At 41.1% G+C, this 24,758-nt stretch overlaps 1 protein-coding gene across 10 annotated transcripts in view; it reads right to left on the bottom strand.

Moving 5' to 3' along the window:
- Positions 1 to 24,438, bottom strand: part of LOC133399205 (serine/threonine-protein kinase BRSK2-like) — a 156,399-nt gene extending 131,961 nt beyond the window's left edge. For all 10 annotated transcript variants that reach the window (XM_061670540.1, XM_061670541.1, XM_061670546.1 and 7 more), the window contains exon 1: positions 24,098 to 24,438. In XM_061670540.1, coding sequence (XP_061526524.1) covers positions 24,098 to 24,191 — 94 coding nt within the window. In that variant the 5' untranslated portion in view covers positions 24,192 to 24,438. The remainder of the gene's footprint in view (positions 1 to 24,097) is intronic.
- Between the last annotated feature and the right edge of the window lie 320 nt (positions 24,439 to 24,758).

Raw genomic sequence — 24,758 nt, 5'->3', positions numbered from 1 at the left:
AGCTCTCTTTTCACCGCTATCACACAATGTTGTATGTTTCCTAGGGTTGGGCATCGAGAATCAAGAACCGATTGGAGCCGGGGCAAACGTTCCAGTTCTCCCTGAATTGTTCAAATTAAAAAATTTCGGTTCCCAGTTTCGATGCCTAGTCTGCCGAACCCGAAGAATAGTGTGGCGAAAACCAACGAAGAAGAACGCGTACGAAGACATGCTTGTGCCCAACGGCGGCGGACAAAAGTGTCTCTTATCTTTGTTCAAATTAATGAACGAATTAATTTGAACAAAAATGAATGAATGTCGCCTCAGTGCAACATTTGGAATAAGATTATATTGTGCTAAGGAGGCTTTCATGCCGTGCTGCATCTGACGCGTGGAGCTTCAGTGAAGTCAACTATCAGTCAATTGGGTGACTGAAACAATAAAATACGTTTTATGCCAACATTGAGAAAGCTAACAAGAAAAACGGTTGGTTGCATTTCTGCACTGATTGTTTTTAGCATTTATTTTATTCTTCAAACCAACGTAAGAGCCGATGACAGAAAAAAAAAACCTTAACATTGAGCTAAAACTTCACCCTAGCAACTTTACATCACAATGAATTGGGACAAAATTCACATAAATGTCGTCTCACAGTAACTAACCTTGTGCCTCATCGTTGAGTAGAGAAAGGAATCAATGTTTTATAGCATTTGGTTCCATCCATTGAACATTTTTTTTAAATCACTGGTGCCATGTGAAGTTACTTTTCTTGCCAAAATGCTGAGTTGCGGTGCATACCCTTCAAAATAAAAGGCTACAAGCTTAAAACAGGAAGTCAAGTTAAAACTTGCACATATAAACCATTTGATGTGATAAAACAGTCCTAATTAATTATTTTAACAATGCTATATTTAACTTTTAGCTGAAACATTAATTAATTAATATTAAGTCAATTAGGTTAGTTCCACACACATTGCCTTTTAGTTCATAGGTTTGATATTGATAATGGTTATAAACAACCCAGAGTCAAATTTTAATTTTAGACCTGGGGTGCCCAAACTTTTTGGCTCAGGGGCCACATTGCCGTAAAAAAATTGTCATGCGGGCCAGCATTAATTTTACATGCTACCGACGAGAGGAATGCTTTTTTGTATTTTTATTTTACTCTTTTACTATGCTGTCTGCTGCTAGGTAGATCTGATAACTGCCTGACCTGGATAAATGAAGGTTAAAATAAAAATTAATGAAATGCAAAATAAAGTATTTTTATGAAATTTGACTCAAACTCAAACTTTTTTCATCAGAATCAACAAACATGTTTGCATAAATGTGAAGGGTGATACTGAGATCTTGACTGCAGTAAATGGGGCAGGTCTGGCTCAAAAGCGGTGGTTTTAATGCGCAAGATGTCACGCAGGTGGGAGTCACTTAGTCTTGTCCTCACGCGGTTCTTATTCATGTTCATGACTGAGAATATCTTCTCACACAAGTATGTCGAGCCAAACAAGCTCAACATTTTCTTAGCAAATGTACGAATCTCTTGGAATCTGTCTTTATCCAGCTGCTGGTAAAAGTTGAGAAGAGGGAGTTGTTGGTACCGGCTGCGACACTTTGTGTCACACTGCAGCTCAATGAGCTCCAGCTGCAGGTGGGCTGGAACGTCACTGAGATCCACGGAAACAGTTTGGCACATAGAACTTTTTGGTGAATAATACAATGGAGTTTTGTAGCTTTACCTCCTTCTTCGCTTACTTTGTTACACACTAGGGTTGATAATCCACTGTGCTCGCCAACCATGGCAGGTGCGCCATCCGTAATAATCCCCGTGATTTTATTCCACTTTAATTTTATGTCATGTACGGCGGAAGAAACAGAAGCAAATAAATCTTTCCCTCTTGTTTGGTCCTGAAGGCTCTGGAGGTCAAGTAGCTCTTCACGCATGTTCATTTCACTGTCCACTCCTCTAAAAAAAATCAGTAACTGAGCGCTGTCGGATGCATCCGTGCTTTCGTCGCAGGCTCACGAAAAAAATTCAAACTCCACTCCTTTTGCGTCCAACTGTCTCTTAATATCAGAAAAAACTTTGCAGTGCTTGGCAATCAGCGTTGCCACCTCATAGCTTGCCTTTGTTGTATTTTCATTCGACTTACTGGTTCTTGTGAAAAAATGTTGCTGTGCCGTTAAACCAGCTTCCAGTTGAAAATATATTCAGACTTCCATTTGTCCTGGAAACGTCGGCCCTCGCTATCAACTTTCCTTTTCTTACTTCCAGTTGCCATTTTAGAAATGGGCAAAAACAGATCATGAGCAAAACGGCCCCGCGAGAGTTCAGCCACAAGTTTACTGCCATCCTGTGGTGAAATATAAAATTGCGCGTGTATTTTGTACTGCTGGGCCACATATTATTGGTTTTATGACAGAGGCTTCGGGCCAGTGGAAATATGAACACGGACCGGATTTGGCCCAGGGGCCGGACTTTGGGCATGTCTGTTTTAGTCTATGCTGCACAAATTGATGTTCGTAATTTGGACAACCTTTATTTAAACCATGCAAACTTTTTTGACCCAGCCCCCTAAAAGAATCAGAATCAAGAATCGTTCAGAACTGGATTCTAAATAAGAAAACGGAATCGGAATCGCTCAAATTCAAACGATACCCAACCCTAATGTTTACATTTTAATGTGTTGATATTTTGATGTGGACATATGCCTAATAATGGCTCTCTTTGACAAATTCAATGAGTTGTTTGTTTATTTGTGTGAGCACACGTGTTTGTTGTGTTGACAGCTCTGGCTCGGGAGAAAAGAGGTAGGTGGAGATCTTCGCTAGTGATGTAGATAAGCTTAAGAAATTCAAATGACCTGATGTCAGGCCTCTCGGCAGAAAAGTGTCTGGAACTCAGGAATGCGTGGATGATTTTAATTCATATTTCACGTTTACTGTGGCACCGTAGCAACAATATTACATCCCAAATACTCGAAAAGTTTGGTTGAGGAAAATACGGGACCTTTAAACATGACCATATACAACATGTTGCCATTTGTCGCTTGGCTACATACTATTAAAAGAACATGCAGGAGACCATAAAGAATATACTTCAAATTAATTTTTAAAAGATTAGATTTTCTTTCCTCCATGCTTTCGCTGTCCGATGAAAAACATAGAAAATTTAGATTCATTTATATCATCATTCAAAAACGTCTCGTACTCACCATGTCCACATTTTGTTTGGTGTGACAGATTCAATGCATGTGTTAGTCTGTTACACACTGTATGGTTGGATTAGAGGAAGATTAAGGCCACTCTTACATGACTGATGGATCTGGATCTGGCCCCTACCCGACACCACCCGCACTCCTATTGTCTTTGCATACTAGTCAGATACTGAAAGGGGGAAAAAAGGATTCCCTACAGCAGACATCTATCTTCAAGGTTCACTCGGAGAGCCCTTTCATTTATGTGATTTATGTTAAACCCTAGGTTAGTTGTCCCAAAAGACCATCTCTGACAAAATTTGACAATTTAAGCACGGCCCTGTTCCATTTGTGTTTTTATGCAACAAGCTACAAGCTTCCTTTACACAGATGCACAAATGTATTTTCTTATTAATTTCATCTGTTTTGTAACAGCTTATGGTCATTGCTTTTACGAGAAAAAAACATATCTAATCAAACTGATCGTTTCATTAAATGGTCTTGCAGCAGATAAGTCTAATTTTTCTGTAAGTGCATGTGTGTGTGTGTGTTTGTAAGATCGTTACCAGCCCAATTTGGAAGACTAATCTTTATCTTAAAGAATCCACAAATCGCAAACGTTGCTCTGTCTGACTTCCCAATAAATATCACAATACAAACAACCAAAGAGGGAGTATTTTGAATTCATCAAAAGAGGGTGAAACACTTTGAAGAAAAGACATGACACCAGGCAACACAAAGACAGATGACATGTAGTGACAAATAAGTCAGTGAACTAATCCATTCGATGCTTGACTCATAAACCCCAGACCGATTACCTTAAAAGTTTAAATTATTAAACACGGGAGTTGAGGGTGGCACGGTGGATGACTGGTTAGCACATCTACCTTACAATTGTTCAAATCCCGGCCCCGCCTGTGTGGAGTTTGCATGTTCTCCCCGTGCCTGCATGGGTTTTTTCCAGGCACTCCGGTTTCCTCCCACATCCGAAAAAACATGCATGGACTCTAAATTGCCCGGAGGTGTAAATGTGAGTGTGAATGGTTGTTTGTTTGTATGTGCCATGTGATTGGCTGGCGACCAGTTCAGGGTGTACCCCGCCTCTCGCCCGAAGATAGCTGGGATAGGATCCAGCACGCCCGCGATCCTAGTGAGGAGAACTGGTACAGAAAATGGATAGATGGAAGAGTTGAGGTACTGCCCACCATATATATAAATATCCATCCATCCACCCATTTTCCAAACTGCTTGTCCTCACTCGGGCAGACATGTAAACACCAAAGGCATGAAAAAGGTGACAAAAATATATATATATATATTGTAGGGGGGTCTGGGTGGATTCCCCGGGCCCCCGCAGATATTTTTTTTAATTTTAACATAACTAAGCAATCTGGAAGACTCTGAAGAGTACAATAAGGCAAAATAAATTTTCTTCATGCAGAAAAACATTTATTTGCACCGCTCAAGTACAACCCCAATTCCAATTAAGTTGGGACGTCGTGTTAAACATAAATAAAAACGGAATACAGTGATTTGCAAATCATGTTCCACCTATATTTAATTGAATACACTACAAAGACAAGATATTTAATGTTCAAGCTGATAAACTTTATTGTTTTTAGCAAGTCATCATGAATTTATAATTTTACGGCTGCAACACGTTCCAAAAAAGCTGGGACAGGGTCATGTTTACAACTGTGTGACATCACCTTTTCTTTTAACAAAATTAAATAAACATTTGGGAACAAATGACACTAATTGTTGAAGCTATGTAGGTGGAATTCTTTCCCATTCTTGCTTGATGTACAGCTTCAGCTGTTCAACAGTCCGGGGTCTCCGTTGTTCGTATTTTACGCTTCATAATGCGCCACACATTTTCAATGGGAGACAGGTCTGGACTGCAGGCAGGCCAGTCTAGTACCCGCACTCTTTTACTACGAAGCCACGCTGTTTTAACATGTGCAGAATGTGGTTAGGCATTGTCTTGCTGAAATAAGCAGGGGCGTCCATGAAAAAGACATTGCTTGGATGGCAGCATATGTTTCTCCAAAACCTGTATGTACCTTTCAGCATTAATGGTGCCTTCACAGATGTGCAAGTTACCCATGCCATTGGCACGAACACAACCCCATACCATCACAGATGATGGCTTTTGAACTTTGCATCCATAACAGTCCGGATGGTTCTTTTCATCTTTGGCCCGAGGAGACGACGTCCACAATTTCAAAAAACAATTTGAAATGTGGACTCGTCGGACCACAGAACCCTTTTCCACTTTGCATCACTCAATCTTCGATGAGCTCGGGCCCAGAGAAGCCGGTGGCATTTCTGGGCATTGTTGATAAATGGCTTTTGCTTTGCATAGTAGAGTTTCAAGTTGCACTTACAGATGTAGCACCAAACTGTATTTACTGACATTGGTTTTCTGAAGTGTTTCTGAGCTCATGTGGTGATATCCTTTACAAATTGATGTCAGTTTTTGATGCGGTGCCGCTGAGGGAATCGAAGGTCACGGTCATTCAATGTTGGTTTTCGGCCTTGCCGCTAACATGCAGTGATTTCTCCAGATTCTCTGAACCTTTTGATGATATTATGGATCGTAGATGATGAAATCCCTAAATTCCTTGCAATTGTACGTTGAAGAATTGTCGTTAAACTGTTGGACTATTTTCTCACGCACTTGTTCACAAAGAGGTGATCTTTGCTTGTGAATGACTGAGCAATTCAGGTAAGCTCCTTTTATACCCAATCATGGCACCCAGCTGTTCCCAATTAGCCTTTTCACCTGTGGGATGTTCCAAACAGGTGTTTGATGAGCATTCGTGAACTTTCTTTTTTGACACCTGTCCCAGCTTTTTGGGAACGTGTTGCAGCCTATAAAATTCTAAGTTCATGATTATTTGCTAAAAACAATAAAGTTTATCAGTTTGAATATTAAATATCTTGTCTTTGTAGTGTATTCAATTAAATATAGGTTGAACATGATTTTAAAATCATTGTATTCTGTTTTTATTTATGTTTAACACAATGTCCCAACTTCATTGGAATTGGGGTTGTACATGTTGATGTAGAAATTTAGGATGAAAATAAATTTGCCTCATTTCGTTGCTTTTTTGTTCTGGCCTCCAACTTTAGCCAGGCCCATCTCCACCTCGACCTGATGCCTGCTTAAAGCTGTGCCACATGAATAGCATCCTCCTCTTTAAGCACTCTCATTCTGGAAAAGAAGTGACTAAAATCATTGTCTGTTTCACTTCATTTTTCACTATTACTAACTTCAAAAGGTAATCCCAAATGCATTCTCCAGGAAAGTAATAAGTACAATATTTTTCTGTTTTTATTGGCCATTTCTGAATTTGAAGTTAGTTCATTCTGTGTTGTGACATAATCCCTAACATCGCTGCGTCGCTTAATACATTTCACATTAACATCCGTAACCTAATTAGATAATAGTAGGCACGTTTCCTAATTCATACAAGATGTACTAGCGGATCAACTCTTGTCGCAGATGTTACGTGTGCTTCGCGCTTGTGTCGTAGTCTCGTGCACGAAATAGTTGATAAACAATAATTGATAAATAAAAGTAGCGAGCGACATTTAGATCATTGTAACGGAGTCAAAGTACCATTACTTCTTAACAGCAGAAGCGGCGGTGTCTTTTCTGGTTTCGTCAACTCCTGTGACTTATCCAAAGTAGGTCCTCAGCACACAGGCAGAACCTCAGGTCAATGCGCTCATGAAGTAATATTCACAATTACATCTGTGTGTGGCTGGTGGATGTGTGGAATTGATCTAGCCGCCAGCATTCAAGGACTACGAAACAGCCGATGACAACAGCAATATATATATATATATATATATATATATATATATATATATATATATATATATATATATATATATATATATATATATACACACACACACATATATATACACACACACAGTGGGTACGGAAATTATTCAGACCCCCTTACATTTTTCACTCTTTGTTATATTGCAGCAATTTGCGAAAATATTATTTTTTCCTCATCAATGAAAACACAGCACCCCATATTGACAGGAAAAGAAACGGAAAAAAAAAAAAAAGAGAAAAACTGAAATTATTATTAGTATTCAGACCCTTTGCTGTGACACTCATATATTTAACTCGGGTGCTGTCCATTTCTTCTGATCATCCTTGAGATGGTTCCACACCTTCATTGGAGTCCATCTGTGTTTGATGTTACTGATTGGACTTGATTAGGAAAGCCACACACCTGTCTATATAAGACCTTACAAGTCACAGTACATGTCAGAGAAAATGAGAATCATAAGGTCAAAGGAACTGCCTGAAGAGCTCAGTGACAGAATTGTGGAAAGGCACAGATCTGGCCAAGGTTACAAAAAAAATTTGAAGCACTTAAGGTTCCTAAGAGCACAGTGGTCTCCATAATCCTGAAATGGAAGATGTTTGGGACGACCAGAACCCTTCCGAGAGCTGGCCATCCGGCCAAACTGAGCAATCAGGGAAAAGAGCATTGGTGAGAGAGGTAAAGAAGAACCCAAAGATCATTGTGGCTGAGCTCCAGAGATACAGTCGGGAGAAACTTCTAGAAAGTTAACCATCACTGCAGCCCTCCGCCAGTCGGGGCTTTATGGCAGAGTTGCCCGATGGAAGCCTCTCCTCAGTGCAAGACACACGAAAGCCCGCATGCAGTTAGCTAAAAAACACCTGGACTCCAAGATGGTGATAAATAAGATTCTCTGGTCTGATGAGACCAAGATAGAACTTTTTGGCCTTAATTCTAAGGGATGTGTGTGGTGAAAACCAGACACTTCTCATCGCCTGTCCAATACAGTCCCAAAAGTGAAGTATGGTGCTGGCAGCATCATGCTGTGGGGGTGTTTTTCAGCTGCAGGGACAGGACGCCTGGTTGCAATCAAAGGAAAGATTAATCCGGCCAAGTACATGGATATCCTGGACAAAAACCTTCTCCAGAGTGCTCAGGACCTCAGACTGGGACAAAGGTTCACCTTCCAACAAGACAATGACCAGAAGCACACAGCTAAAATAACGGAGTGGCTTCAGAACAACTCCGTGACTGTTCTTGAATGGCCCAGCCAGAGCCCTGACTTAAACCCAATTGAGCATCTCTGGAGAGACCTCAAAATGGCTGTCCACCAACGTTCACCATCCAACCTGACAGAACTGGAGAGGATCTGCAAGGAGGAATGGCAGAGGATCCCCAAATCCAGGTGTGAAAAACTTCATCTTTCACACCAAGCATCATTCCCAAAAAGACTCATGGCTGTATTAGCTCAAAAGGGTGCTTCGACTAAATACTGAGCAAAGGGTCTGAATACTTATGGCTGTGTGATATTTCAGTTTTTCTATTTTAATAAATCTGCAAAAAATTCTACAATTCCCTTTTTTCCTGTCAATATGGGGTGCTGTGCTGGTTGGTTACATTAATGAGCGAAATAATTAACTGAAATGATTTTAGCAAATGGCTGCAACATAACAAAGAGTAAAGATTTAAGGGAGTCTGAATACTTTCTGTACCACTTCATATATATATATATATATATATATATATCACACAATGAATTTCTCTTGTAAAACATATTTCACTTCTGACCAACACCTCCCTAGAATCACAGAATGCGCCCCCAGAATGGTGTCCTGACAGTAGAGGTACCTGCCAGTCCAAGCAGAAAATTGAGTATGATAGTGTTTCTTACGCCTCTTCACCCAATAACCACCCCATCCACTCATCTGCCTCTTTCTCTCTCTCTCTCTCTCTCTCTCTCTGTCTCGCTCTCACTCTCTCTCTCTCTCTCTCTCTCTCACACACACACACACACTCGCGCGCAGCTACACACATACACGCGCACATGCACAAACACACACACATTTTTTTGTTCTGATTATGCGACATGATTGGATGTTTCACTAATGTTGGAAGCTCCAGGCAGCTCATTCACTGATCCTTATGTGCCAACTGAGAGCTCGGCATGTCTATTCTGAGGCAGGAAGGGGTTTTCCCATTTGTCACGTTTATATGAAAACACAAAACACCACTTACATGAGAAATAAGAATAGCATGATAACAACATGTTAGCAATACATTTAACCAACTTAATTCCCCTTCCATGTTTTAAATAATATGAGTTTATTTTGCCAATATATACAGTATGAGCTTTATATATTGTACTCCATATTGCAATAGATTGCTCAGAAGGCTGAGCATGACCTTAGAGTTGAATAAGGAATGAACAGTAATTCCCCTGCCCCACACCTGCACATGGTAGGTGCTGACTCAAGAGTCAAATCCAAATTGCTTTTTGATTGTGATAAAATACTGTTTAAGGTAGGGAGAATTTCTGCACAATTTAATTTGTATTTTTAAAAAAAATGTCGTGAAGGAATGTCTGCAGGACCAGAGCTTATCTACAACCATTGCCCATTTTGACTTGATTCCCTGATATTAGTTATTGATTGAAAATGTGTACCATCTGAATATGGTAGCCAAGTCCAGCCAAGGAGATCATGAAGGAAGTAGAACTGGATTAAAGAATAGACATGAAAAACGGGAAAGTACATTCCTGTAGCAAAGGTTACACCAAAGGTCAAAACAAGCAGCTTAAACACCATGATTTTGTTCAATTGATATATTCCACATAAAACTACTACTTTAAAGCAGAAGTATTAAAGCAAGTCAGAGTTGCAAAGCATTTAAGTATCAGATTAGTATGCGAGCATTTTGTTTTTATTGTTTTATTTCAGTTTAGCAAGTGATGAACACATTTTAAAGAAGGACAATTTGGCAAAAAGGAAAATGTTACCAATAGTTTTTTCATTTGTCTTTGTTGCACTCTTGTGCATAATCAAAAATCTGATTTGTTTATTTTGCAAGCTTATAAAAGCAAGAAAACATATTTTGTTTACCATTATGTGATCTAAGATCTCTCTCATAATTAGAAAAAGATAATGTGAATTCTTACCCCTTTGCAATTCTTACTTCACGTTTGAGATTAAATCAATAATTACAAATGTGTTATTTGTGAGTCCTGATGGAATAGCACATTCTGCTGCACTGCATTCTTTGTTATCACGCTTTCTCCCAACAAAAAAGGCAGAATGTGCCAAGAATGACGACATCTTCGCCGGCTCTGATGCTCTGTCCCCACTCAGTCAAGTGAAAGCAATCCATGACAACTCACTCAAAATAACATTTTACATTACTCAGCAATATGTGTCTTTCCTCCTTCTTTTATATGTTATTATGCCCTCCCCTTAAGCATGGCAGGCATTGGAAACCAAATTGTAAATTAATCATTTAACATTTAGTTAACAATAGTGGCCAGCAACTTCATCTTAACCGCAGTTTGCATTTTTTTGAACAGCTTTTTAAATATGAACATTTAATGTGAATAGATTTTTTTTAAGCTGTAAAACTTCTTCAAAGGTGAGCTTGATTGCTCAACCATTTGATAGCTCTCATAATATCAGCCTCAAGACTATTCTTGCTGCTTGGTCAGTTACTTCAGTACCTCCACCTTCAGCTGCAATGAAGCTGATAAGAATTATAAGAGATGATTGGGAGTGATAGAAACTCATGGCCCTGCTGCCACCAGCAGGATTTAAAAACCTAATTTCTCCCTGAATGATCCACGCAGATGTCAACAACACATACTCACTATCCCTCATTGATGAAGGCAGACAACTACCACAGCAGATGGCAACACAGTCCATTTATCCATCCATCCATCCATTTTCTGAGCCGCTTCTCCTCACTAGGGTCGCGGGCGTGCTGGAGCCTATCCCAGCTGTCATCCGGCAGGAGGCGGGGTACACCCTGAACTGGTTGCCAGCCAATCGCAGGGCACATATAAACAAACAACCATTTGCACTCACAGTCATGACTACTGGCAATTTAGAGTCTCCAATTAATGCATGTTTTTGGGATGTGGGAGAAAACCGGAGTGCCCGGAGAAAACCCATGCAGGCACGGGGAGAACATGCAAACTCCACACAGGCGGGGACAGGGATTGAACCCCGCACCTCAGAACTGCGAGGCTGACGCTCTAACCAGTCGGCCACCGTGCCAGTCCATTTATGTCCAAAAAAATATATTGACTCAATTGGTACACACATATTATGCATTTACCCCTAACAAGGAAGCAATTTCTTGCACTCCCGAATCGATGATCTAAATGTGCATAGACACTGCACAGGCTAATTAAAGTTCTTCCCAGGAAACAATAATCATAATTGTTTAAAGAGAGATCCAGGACACAAGCGCATCAATTAACACATGGCTAATTTAAAACAGCTTGAACAGCCAAGAATCCATTCAGAAATGTCTCCTCAATTTACACACATGCAAACTATTCACACAATATGTGTAAACCTACTCAAAACATCTGCTGCTCTGCAAGGTAATTTGACAGCGATAACACAGGGCTTCAGAGACCAACAAAAAAAGGCAATGTAATATGCAAACGTTATGTAATGGTGTATGATGGAAGTTGTAGAAACCTGCCACAATGAACAGCATTAACTCTGTATGTAAGCACAAAGTACCAAATCACAATAACAACAGTAAAATGTGAAAAGTATTGGAAAGTGCAACATGGCGTTTCACCTTCTCAGGGCACTAGACTTACTACTGCCTCTGAAGCGTGTAAGAGAAAAACTACTACTACTGACGGGAGAATACGCACAATACCCACATTTTAGGGTTGTTCCACCCAGAGCGCGTATCGGGTAAGAAGGTGCTTAAATGACAGACTTAAGTTGATGGAAGAATCTCTTTTCCTCTAATGCATATGGGAGAATATGGCCCATAATGACTACGCCAGAAACTGGCACTGCCAGCACCCCAAGTAATTTATTGCCTTCTTGCAAGAAGAACACATATTACCTGACAATTATGCTTCATATTTTTCAGTGGACTGGGACGACAATAAATACTTGGTTTTCTGAGTGAGCGACTACTACTACTTCTTTCTCAACAAGGGGTTTATTTACCTGTGGAAATATTTCAGACTGAGACACACAAGGATTGTGTCACAATGTGCAATTAAGCCAGAGACAAAAATGGTTCCCACTGATAGGATAGTCAACAATTTCCTAATTGAGATGCAAATACTATGATCTTTGCTCTTCCTGTTCTGATTTTGGATCGCTCTGTCTGCTTTACTAATAGATGTTTCTTGCTATTATCTTTATTCTATTAAATGTGCTAAGAGACTATCAATGTGTAGCCACATTTTTTTTGTTCCACAAAACCATGATAAATTGATTCACAACACAATTATTGACGAACACCACCCAGGGTCCATTTGGCCGGAATTGTAAAGTGCCCTCTGCAGATGGACTTGTTTCATGACGTAGCATGTGAATACATGTGGCTGTATTATGTGAATTTGTCCTGCAAGGAGAAGGCTGACTAAGCTGAGAGGTATTAGTCCAGAGAGGTATTTGAAGATGAAAATCATGCTTTCTCCCAATAACGACTCAAGCTGCAGGGATGCAGAGATAATGTTGGGCTTTAGCCTCGGAGAGATTGCGAGAACAAAAGGGGGAGACTGGTGGAGTAAGACAGCCATGGAAAGAAAATGCCAGCATGAAACAGAAGTGTGTCTTGTGAGATGGGGTAGTTTGATGGCTACCAGGACACCCCCCAAAATTGAGCTGACGCATGGATGGATATGGATATCTCGGCAGGGGTGTCAAACTCAATCACACATGCGGAAAAAACACAAAGCACAGTTTAGGGTGAAGGCTAAACAGGATTAACAAATGTTAAGAGACTAAAATAAATGTTTTTGAACATAAATGTGAATCGTAATAAATCGTGATATAATATTATTACAAAATAAATCATCCATTCATCCATCCATTTTCTGAGCCGCTTCTCCTCACTAGGGTCGCGGGCGTGCTGGAGCCTATCCCAGATATCATCGGGCAGGAGGCGGGGTACACCCTGAACTGGTTGACAGACAATCGCAGGGCACATATAGATTGACAGTCTCTCTAACCAGTTTTCTTCCCGTCATCAACTCTGTAGAGACGTCAAGTTCTTGGTAATATCAATTCCATACAACTTTTAGAAACCGTACCGTAAGTTTCATATTTGTTAACAGTTAATTCACATGCCGAGAACAAGATTATCATGAAGCATTTTGCAGTTGTGTAAATTATCTTTGGGAGATAACCAAGGATATATGAAAGGGTTAGTTAATTCCAAATATGACTTAGCCATCTTACAGTTTACAGTGCTGATGTTGGCAGTGTACTAATTAAAGTTATTTATTTACATTTAGTATTGTTCTGTTTCTTTGCCTTGAGCCATATTTTGGGTATTCTAAGAATTTGTGTTCATGTACAGTATATAGACTGCGTATTTCAATGTTCTTATTTTATATATCGGTCAATTTTTCAATTATCGGTCATTATGTTGCAGTGATTTCTAACTTGTGGGCCGCGGACCCGTTTTGGGTGGGTCACAGATTGGTCACAGTATTGGTATCGGCCACAAAAATCCCATATCAATCGGCCTCTACTTTAAATGGTGGCAGGTGTGTGCTGAACCCCAGTTAACATTCATTCATTCATTCATTTCCCGTACCGCTTATCCTCACTAGGATCTGGAGCCTATCCCAACTGACTCTGGGCGAGAGGCGAGGTACACCCTGAACTGGTCGCTAGCCAATCGCAGGGCACAGACAAACAAACAACCATTCACTCTCACAGTCACACCTACGGGCAATTTAGAGTCTTCAATTAACCTACCATGCATTTCTGGGGGATGTGGGAGGAAACCGGACTACCCGGAGAAAAGCCACCCAGGCACGGGGAGAACATGCAAACTCCACACAGGCGAGGCCGGATTTGAATCTGGGTTCTCAGAACTGTGAGGCAGATGTGCTAACCAGTCATCCACCGTGCCGCCGCCATTTAACATGTGATTGGTTAATTCTGAAGTGAAAACAGCCGCTACCCGAGTTACTGTATAACAGGGTGTGCAGACTTGTGAGACCACATGAAATCAGTTATTTATTTTTACTTTCCATGTCAAAAATATTTAAAGACACGCAAAGGTCATAATCATTTAATAATCACATAATAATTTGTTTCTAAATAGATCAAGTAAGGTTGAAGATAAGTATTGAAAACGTGCAAGGACTGACAACAATATAGTACTGAATTGTTGAGCTAGAGCATAAAACTATTTTTCACCGTCTTAGTTGTCTGGATTTTTTGGCCGGGGCTCAAACAGGGCCGCGCTGACGCAAGCTGGGAACAGCATGCTATATAAACACCAAGCGCCCTTACTCCATGGAGTGGCCAGTCGGCAGAATTGCCACTTGCTTATTCATAATAACTTGGCCCAGTTCTACAAGTATAGCATGTAGTTAGCCATCAACTATGCCCACAACTAGAAAACACACACATACGCACGCACGCACGCACACACAAACACACACACGCACAAACACATGACTGTATACATGAGCCTTCATGTTGAAAGTGGTGGGAATGTTACCACCTGCAACCTGCTGATAAATAAGCTTTATATCTCAGTCACCTAAAGGCAGCCATCTGTGCTGGGCTTTCTCTGCTGCACTCACACAGGCACAGGCATGCGCAACTACACACTTAACACACGTGTACGCACACACACACACACGCATGCATGTGTGCGCACACACACACACACGTATGCACATACTTGACTACTAGGACCAGGGATGCTTTTTGTGATTTTCAGATCAACTATAAAGGCAGATTATTTTTAAAAATTAATGATGTATGTGTCTTTATAACATAGTTATTCACAAAGGCAACCTATGTATCTCTTAACAAATAAAATGAGCAGGAACACGGATTTGTCATTTTTTTAGTGCCACCATACCATGGCTGTATATATGAGCCTTCATGTGTCAAGGGCACAAGAAAGCCAAACAAAGAGGACAAAAATAATATAGATATAAAAATACAAACATTTTTTTTTTAATTCTGTAACCTTAACTACATCTAAGTCAGTCACAAAGATGAATCAAAAGGAGAGGCAATCGTTCAGCTACCTGCTTATGCAAAAGTAGTGAGAGCAGGAGAAAAAGAGCGATGGTTTTGAGGATGAGAGTGATCATTGTCACAGGATCGCACATGAAGCCATGACAACCATGCCTACTGTTGGCCAACACTGAAAATGAGCACCAGGCCAAAGGGAATGAAAATATGAAGACGAGTTCTTCACCCCCGACATACGCTTGCTCACTCTCTCTCACACACCCACAAACACACAGACTAATTGTTCATTCAGCACAGCCTCGCGCCATTCAGTCATTGGACACACCATGGTTGCATTGTTCAACTTAAGTCTCGTCGCTGAGAACAGAAAGCTGGCCATTTATGGTGTTAGAAATGGCAGAGGTGAAGCCTGATGGCCAAATTAGCTTACATGAGCTCTACCGAAGCTGTTTCATTGTGTGAATGAAAAATAATTCAGATAATTTTACACTTTCAAAATAGGGTATTCAATTAACTACTTAAGAATTTCAACTAAACGCCACAGCACCAAACCATCATTAACAATGTAAGCGGAGACCGCCATAATGAATCTATGTGGAATTGCTTTGTGTAATAATATCAATGGAAAAAAAATAGAATTTACAAGACCGGATGACGTTTATTTCAACAAGCTAAAAATAGCCTGTTCCACAGCCTCAGAAGTCCCCTGAGATTATTACACACACACACACACACACGCACGCACACATACACATACACACAGCATTATGGAGGACGGTTTAATGATATGCCGTACAGGCCTCCCCTTACTGCCAGCTCAGCACTGGAGCCTTCAATTCATATAAACAGCCACCAACAAGAAGAGGTTCCCTCTTCTTCAGCCCGCACAGCAGCTGCCTCACGAGTACTTGCACATCCTTTCATGTCCCCATGTAGTGAACACCCTCACAAAACTCGCACGTACCGTGTGAACATGAGGGAACGCACAAAACATTTCCACTTAAAGATCGCTTCAGGGGGATAATGGGTAAAAAAAAGTTAGGTTTAACTTTTAAACACAATAAACCAAATTAACAAAAACGTGAATGAGAGCTGTTGAGAGTGGTACCTCGAAGGTAAACCACAATTCATTCAGTGACGTCAGTCGAATTTCCTTTTGATCAACGTTCCAAAAAAATTCCTGTGAAGATCAAGTAGAGTGTTATCCTTGTTATATCACGGTTCACCTATTGCGGATGCAGTGCATTGCAGATTATTTTTCATATTCATATCACTTTTCAGTGTAACGTTTTGTTTTTAATGTCATTTGACAATGACAGGAAAATCTCGGGAGTTGGTTGACATGATGATTAGGAGAAAGGTTGATATATTGTGTGTCCAGGAGACCAGGTAGAAAGGCAGTAAGGCTAGAAGTTTAGGGGCAGGGTTTAAATTATTTTTCCATGGTGTAGATGGGAAGAGAAATGGAGTCGGGGTTATTTTAATAGAAGAGTTAGCTAAGAAGGTCTTGGAGGTGAAACGAGTATCAGATCGAGTGATGAGGCTGAAACTTGAAATTAATGGTGTTATGTATAACTTGATTAGTGGCTATGCCCCACAGGTAGGATGTGACCTAGAGGTGAAAGAGAAATTCTGGAAGGAGCTAAACGAGGTAGTTCTGAACATACCAGACAGAGAGCGAGTCGTGATTGGTTCAGATTGTAATGGACATGTTGGTGAAGGAAACAGCGGTGATTAAGAAGTGATGGGTAAGTACGGCATCCAGGAAAGGAACTCGGCGGGACAGGTGTTAGAGAGGAGGATGCAGGAGATAGGCTTAAATGGAAAAAGATGACACGCTGTGGCGACCCATAACACGACAAGCCGAAAGGAAAAGAGGAAGATGGATGTTTCAGAGTAAAAACTCTTTGCATCATAAAACCCTTATTAACTACACAGGCAATGGTTTAAGTAATATTCAGGCTCAAATGTGCAACACCAGTCACAGTAAAAGTCCTTTTGTTTACAAAATCTCGGTCAATGCCAGCTCCGACTGAGGGTCCAATCAAGACAATAGGAAAGGGATTAACAATAGGAAGTCAAAACCTACCAAAATAAAACAAGCAACAATGCTTAACGTGGCAACGGAGCCATGACTTCTGCTCAGTCATTTACTACCAGCCTACCAGTATTCATCTAAAAGTGATATGACAAAGGTACTAGGACGCTGTCTTTCTTCTTTTAAATGACTCTGATTGCTTCACAGTAACTTCTGGTGTATAAAATATAAGTCACAAAACAAAAATATTAAACACGCACAAATAGTTAATTCTTTGATGCTGGCAAAAATGAGTGCTAATGAGTTGTCCTGACATGCTATGCAGACGTCAAGCATTATGACAGGTCCAAAAATTGTATTGAAGACATATTTTTCCGTTGTTTATACGGCATGTTTTATGAGCATTAAAGGGGACATATTATGGAAGATTGGCTTTTTATGTGCCTGTATATTATCAGCTGGGTCTCTTTAGTCCCTGCACAGCCATCAAGTGTGAAATTAAACAACCAAGTAAACCTTTTGTTAGTTACCTATTTCTGAAAATGTGTCTTTGAGCGAGCCATTCTTCATGTAGAGAATTCTGTCATGATAATTCACATATTAACTCGCACAACAAATTTCTCAGTGCTGACTCCCCCTACCCACCAAAAACCGACCACTTTCAAACTGTGGCCAGAATGTCATTTCAAAGCCAAAACCTCAGCAGAGCTGCAACCACGTTACCTTCTGATAAGTGAAACACAAAGAACTGGATTGCACGGTGGGTGAGGGTGGGGGATATTTGTGTCCAATGCATTACAAATATCCCACTTACAGACTGAATCACCAATTCAAGTAATACTGTATGTAAACGGTAAGCATCTTGGCCTGATAATTAAGCAATATCACCCAAGAGGGAGTGATTTTGTACAGTATATCATCACGGCTGTGATTAGGGCGTAGGCACGAGGCCGCAGTATCACATCATCACGATCTCGAGTGTGACATTACGATATGAGATTTATACAACAATTCTATAAGGAACAACAATTTGATGATTGAAGATGTCTTTGTTTATTGAACAATTTATTGTGCTCAAACAACACAAATAACAGCAAACTGTGGCATTAGCCGCAGAGTTATCCATTAGCATGACATGCTAACTAGCCAAACCGTCAGCGTCAACAGTGACCAAAAAAATTGAGTAAATAAAGTTTGTTTTTCTGTTTCATTTTCACAGCGCAAGTTGGACTAGTCTTCTCGTTGAGTCGCATCATGCTATTTACGTCAATTAGTGGGCACGCCACAACGATCAACTGAGCCCTAGTTAGCCACATTAGCTTGTTGGCCAAGTGTCCACTCTTGTTTGTACATTTAATGTGTCGTTTATGTAGGTATGTTACTAAATCCAGAAAAATGGCCACCCTTTCTTTCCATTTCGCTGTGCCAGATTTCAGGCACTTGGATTTAGCCGAGGTCCACCAAAATAAAAAAAATGTATTGTTTCGCACAAGGTCGTCCTTGTTATTTTCCAATGACATTGTTGGGAAATCACTTTACCACCTAATTTTTTAAAATGCTCAATTCAGATGAGATTTTCTGTGGTTCTGACAAAGTGTTCTTCGATTTCAGCGTCCAAAATGACACATTCATAGGATTCGGACACGACGGAAAACTATATGGACGTGATGAACTATTATTATTATTGTTTGCTGTGAAATTCTGACAATGCTCTTGCTCTCGGTTTGCCCCGGAAAATGACATGGCTTGAACGGACGCCGCCATTAAAAAATCTGAAAATGGCCTGTTTAAAAATTGCATTTTCATCTCAACTAATCCGGTCTCTTTAAACTCTCACAGTGTGTTAAAATGCTGGGTGTCATTTTTTACTCTGAGCTTACTTTTATTCCACATATCAAAAATGTAACTGAGTTTCTACCATCTTAAGAATATAGCCAGAATCTGTCCGTTTCTCACTCAGGCTAACAAGGAGGTGCTGATGTCCTGTCGTTTAGACTACAGCAGCGCCCTGCTCTCTCGTCTTCCCAAAAAGGACATTTACACACTACAACTTCTCCAGAACTCAGCTGCTCATGTGCTGACGAAGACCAGAGGGAGGGTGCACATTACACTGGTTTTAAAATTATTCAAGTTTATTTTTATTATTTTATTAAATTTTTCAAGACTCGACCTGTTTGGTATACAGGGGTCTAGTCTCACTTCGATATGCGTCCTCTTTAGCCCGGCGAAGTTGCTTAAGTTTGGCATGAACCAGGGCATGTTGTTATTGAATGTGCGAAATGACTTTGTTGGTACACACACACACCTCTTCACAGAAACTGATATGCGTCTCCCACCCAGTCTTTGTGGTGGTTCCTGTGGTGGCATCCTCTGTGGTTGCGAGCTGTGGCACCTCTCGGTGTGGATGCCTCCCACAGGTTTTCTTCCGTAGCCTGGATCCTCAGTGCTTTATCATGTTTCCATGTCTCTATACTTTCTCTACACTTTTAGTCAATAGATGCTCTGTGTGTGTGTGTGTGTGTGTGTGTGTGTGTGTGTGTGGGTGTGTCTGCATTTATCTGTGGGCATGGGAAGGGTGAGTTTTTTCATCCTGAAATTTTGTCTGTTTTATCTTGTTTTTAACTCACTTTGAGTTGCATTGCTATGTATGAAAAGTGCTTCACAAAGAATAGCAAAGAGTTAAGGTTTCGGTCAAACATTTCTTATTGATTTACATTGATTTCTGAAGTGCATTTGGACCAATTTGACAAAAAAAAGTGGCATAAAATCCTTAATCCTCATCAGATTCTTACAAACTAGGTCTCATTTTATCCGTGTTTCTATCCTCTATCCAATGATGTACTGTATTTTGTAAATAATTTTAGTAACATACCTATTTAATGTGTCTTTTAATCACATGAGCACCACCTGAAGGTTTGCTGTGACATCTCCGGGCTTCTCTCCATGCCTTTGTCCTCATCAACTATTTCAAATGTTAGTTCTGGAAATATGTCCATCTTCAAAAGTCCCAGTACTGTTGTACTGTACTGTACTATCACTCGTATAATTTAATGTATGTTTAATGTACAGTATATGATGTGATAATACTTGTGAGCTTTGGTAGTATTGAGCACATCGTCTTTGTTGGTCACAAAAAAAAAAAAAAAAAAATTACACCTTTTGGTTTCAATTTGCCACAGTGTAGTTTAGGTAAAGCCCTGGAGCAAAATATACAACTCTTCCCTAATGTTGCTTCCTAGAGCACAAGACAGCTGTTACACCAGGATTAATTGGAATGATTCAAAGAATGCATCAATAGTGTATGGTATTCTAAATGTTGCATTTGGATTGACAATAATAGATGTGAGTAGTTGGAGACCATGACCCTGTGTTACAAGCAAAGTAGAAAGGCAGTGTGAATGTAACACATTCATTCATTCATTTTCTACTGTTTGTCCTATTCACAATCTAAGATTTATCATGCTGATTAACATGGGCAATGTTCTAATCATGACTTTAATGCACACATCCACAAAACCTGGTCAAAAAAATATTATATAACTATTGTAAGATAATGTTACAGTCATTAAATTCCAACTATGAATAGAAAGTCGTTAACCAGTTGTGAATTTTTCATCTACCCAGGGGAAGTAATGCAGTTCAGCTTCTACATGCTGGGACTGCAGGGAGATACCTTGAACATTTCTGGCTGCATGTTTTAACAGATGGCGGGACAGCTGAACCTAACCTGAGCCAGCCATACAATGTGTGATGCAGCTGCACTAAATGGATGATAGCATGATGATGAAGACAGTTACAGTGTTTGTACTTGTCATGCTGTTACAATCCATCCATCCATCCATTTTCTGTACCGCTTATCCTCACAAGGGTCGCGGGCGTGCTGTAGCCTATCCCAGCTATCTTCAGGCAAGAGGCTGAGTACTCCCTGGACTGGTCGCCAGCCAATCGCAGATGCTGTTACTACATATTGTTAAAACCGAACCCCTGAAATTGATAAGCCTTTGTTTTGAGACAGTCATTTTAGCATAGAAAAAATTCGGAGCGACATGAAAGCTTGTCCAATGAGATCTTCAATTTAACCACTTTATTCTGTGCCAGTTTTAGTATCACTCCACTGTGACGTGATGAGGATATTTGAAATCAATCCACAACCCGAAACACCGCAAACATAACTACAGTGGACACGCACAAAACTATGCCTCAAAAGTCAAACAAACAGGTTGAACAAACAGCATGCATAATGTCATACCAGATGTCAGAAAATCGTGTGAGACTTTTCAGTATCTAGAGCACAGATGTCAAACTCAAGGCCCGGGAGCCAGATCCTGTCCACCGCACCATTTACAGAATGTATTGAAATATATTTATTGTGATGTGGGAAAGGGTCTATCTGCTCAATACAACATCCATCCATCCAACCATTTTCTGAACCGCTCATCCTCACAAGGGTCGCGGGAGTGCTGGAGCCTATCCCAGCTATCATCGGGCAGGAGGCGGAAAACACCCTGAACATTCACAACTAGGGGCAATTTAGAGTCTTCAATTAACCTACCATGCATGTTTTGGGGATGTGGGAGGAAACCGGAGAGCCGGACAAAACCCACGCAGCCACGGGGAGAACATGCAAACTCCACACAGGCGGGGCCGGGGATTGAACCCCGGTCCTCAGAACTGTGAAGCAGACGCTCAAACCAGTCGTTCACCGTGCCACCTCAATACAACATGAGTAGTCCAAATATCAATTATTTAGATAAATTAATTTCACTAACATGAAGCTTAAACCCCTCCTTGAGCCGTCACCTTATCGTGGTGGAGGGGTTTGTGCGTCCCAGTGATTCTGGAAGCTAAGTTGTCAGGGGATTTTTGCCCCTGTTAGGGTCACATAGGGAAAACAGCTCCTAGGTGAGGGACCAGACAAAGCACAGCTCAAAGAGCCACGATGATGAGTACACACATTGGAAGACGTTTTCCCTCGCCTGGATGCGGGTCACCTGGGCCCTCATCTGGAGCCAGGCCTGGAGGTCGGGCTAGATAGAGAGCGCCTGGTGGCCGGGCCTGCGCCCATTGGGCCCGGCCTGGCACAGCCCTAAGAGGCAACGTGGGTCCTCATTTCCATGGGGCCCCCCCAATCAGAACTGGAGCGGTGTTTTAGTATTGGACTTCTGTGCTCGTCACATACTGTCCATAACAAACACCATGTTCAAACATAAGGGTGTCCATACATGCACTTGGCACCAGCACACCCTAGGCCGCAGTTCGATGATCGACTTTGTGGTCGTGTCATTGGACTTGCACCCTCATGTCTTGGACACTCTGGGAAGAAAGGGACGGAGCTGTCAACTCCTGATTGAGTGGTCCTCAATCCCCGGGCCGCGGACCACTACCACGGTGGTCGTCAGCACCCCCGTCGACAAATGTTTAGCGGTCCACAATTACAAAGGTCGGTCCATGCGGTACACATGTACAGTGGCCAAACATGGTTCTGGATGCAAATGTTTTTTTTATTATTATTATTATTTATTGTTTTGAGGCAGAAATCTTTGTGTCAACCAGTTTTTGTGGTCGACTTAGCCCACTTAGCTGATTCTTTTTCTCAGCCTATTACAATGAATCTATGTGCCCTGCGATTGGCTGGCAACCAGTTCAGGGTGTACCCCGCCTCCTGCCCGATGATAGCTGGGATAGGCTCCAGCACGCCCTCGACCCTAGTGAGGAGAAGCGGCTCAGAAAATGGATGGATGGATGGATGGATGGATGGATATTACAATGAAGCGTATAGCTATTTGGTTTTACACGATCATTATTTTTGGGGCCGGTCACGGATCAGCGAGTTAAAAAAAAACGATAACCGATCCGATCACAATATTGAGGAATGTAAATACAATTATTAATGTATCCACTTTTTGTAACAATTTTGTTTGTTGGTGTTCCGTGAGATTTTTCAATTGTAAAATATGTTCCTTTGCTCCATAAAGGTTGGAAATCACTGCTCTAGTCAGATCGTGTATTCTAATCAGTCAGGTCAAACCAACATTACATTTTTACTTATCACTTTTTAAACACAGTTCAGTTGTATTTTAACATTTTAGTACAGTACAACACATTTGCAAATCATCTTTAAGTAGTTTATTTTGAAACATTTAAGTATGATTTTTGTTTGTTTATGAGAAATATTTTTTTATTTAATCATCATGTATTTTTTTTTTCCTTTTCCTATATTTAAAGGCACTGTCCATTTTCAAACTGTGCATCCTGTTAAGAGTGGACTTACAATAATAAATACATATTTATGAACACTTGGGCCGGCTACGTTACTGTATTTTAATGTTGGTCATATGATGGTGCTTGGAGAGCTAAGCATTTTTTTAGGTAGTATTAGGTACTTGGTGTAAAAAGTTTGCGAGCCACCAGTCTAGCTCATACAAAGGCTCCCAAATGAGCCGGATGTATTCAGCGTGCGTCAGCCTTAAGTGACAGCTGCACAGTGCAACAGCCTCTGCAGAGAGCAAACTTAGCACACTGCTAATGTGACAAATGGATGCAAAACGGAATTAGATTCAAGCAAAATCACAAGGGCCCGTTATCACCAAGCACTCTGCCTGACAACAAGGATTAAAGGCACACTACCAGCAGCACGGTCATCATCGCCACAATGAGTGCAGCGTCTGTGTACTCGCGCAGCGCAGCCGCAGACGCAACATTGATCTGCAACATTCCCGGCGTTCCTCACATCCAATGCCCCACATCACCGCAGCCACGAACAGCAGCATTGCCGATACACATGCAATGTCAGCAAGGCAGGTCGGTGCTGAGATGACGAGGACCAACGGTGCAGCAGCATCCACCGCTAACGCTACTAACCTGTTTGTCCTTTTCCCAGCGTCTTCTCCAAGCGGTAGGGTCCCACATAGTTGGCGCAATGTCCGCTACTGGCCTCCTTGCCCGATGATGACATGTTTAGGCGTGAAATGACACGCGGGAGGGGCGTATATATCTTGTCCAAGTTGGACGCGTTTCTAGGGAGAGAACCGCAATTGTGCTGCGCAGTGGAGTTTGCCCCTGTCGGCGTTACCCAATGTCCGCCCGCTTGCGTGTTGTGTACCCACGTCCCTTCCTCGATGTCCTCCGGTCTCGTCGTCCACGATGCGGCTCAGTGTAGGGCTTTGAACCTGGGGATCATGGGAGAGCGGTGCGCTGCAGCGCCTGTCGGGTGTGAACTGATGATAGGACAGCATCCGTTGTCGCTTTAGCGTCCTAGTCAAAAGCCAAGTTAATGTGGTCTACTTCCGGTTGTTTCTTTCAAAATAAATGCTATAACCGCCCTCATTCACGAGTCATTCTTCTGTTTAGAATGTGTGACGACTGACGACCAGAAGTGGATAGAGACAACAAAAAAATGGTCGCTATTCAAGTAAGAGTACTGTTACTTTAGAACAATATGTCAGAAATGAAAGTATTCAGTGAAAAATAACTACTCAAGTGCTGAGTAACCGGTGAGTAGTTTTTGATGTATTTCTTTAAT

Source organism: Phycodurus eques, chromosome 2 (genome assembly GCF_024500275.1).
Source record: "Phycodurus eques isolate BA_2022a chromosome 2, UOR_Pequ_1.1, whole genome shotgun sequence".
Classification (NCBI taxonomy): domain Eukaryota; kingdom Metazoa; phylum Chordata; class Actinopteri; order Syngnathiformes; family Syngnathidae; genus Phycodurus; species Phycodurus eques.
The sequence above is the reverse complement of the archived record's forward strand: the minus strand, read 5'-3'. Positions and strand labels throughout refer to the sequence as shown.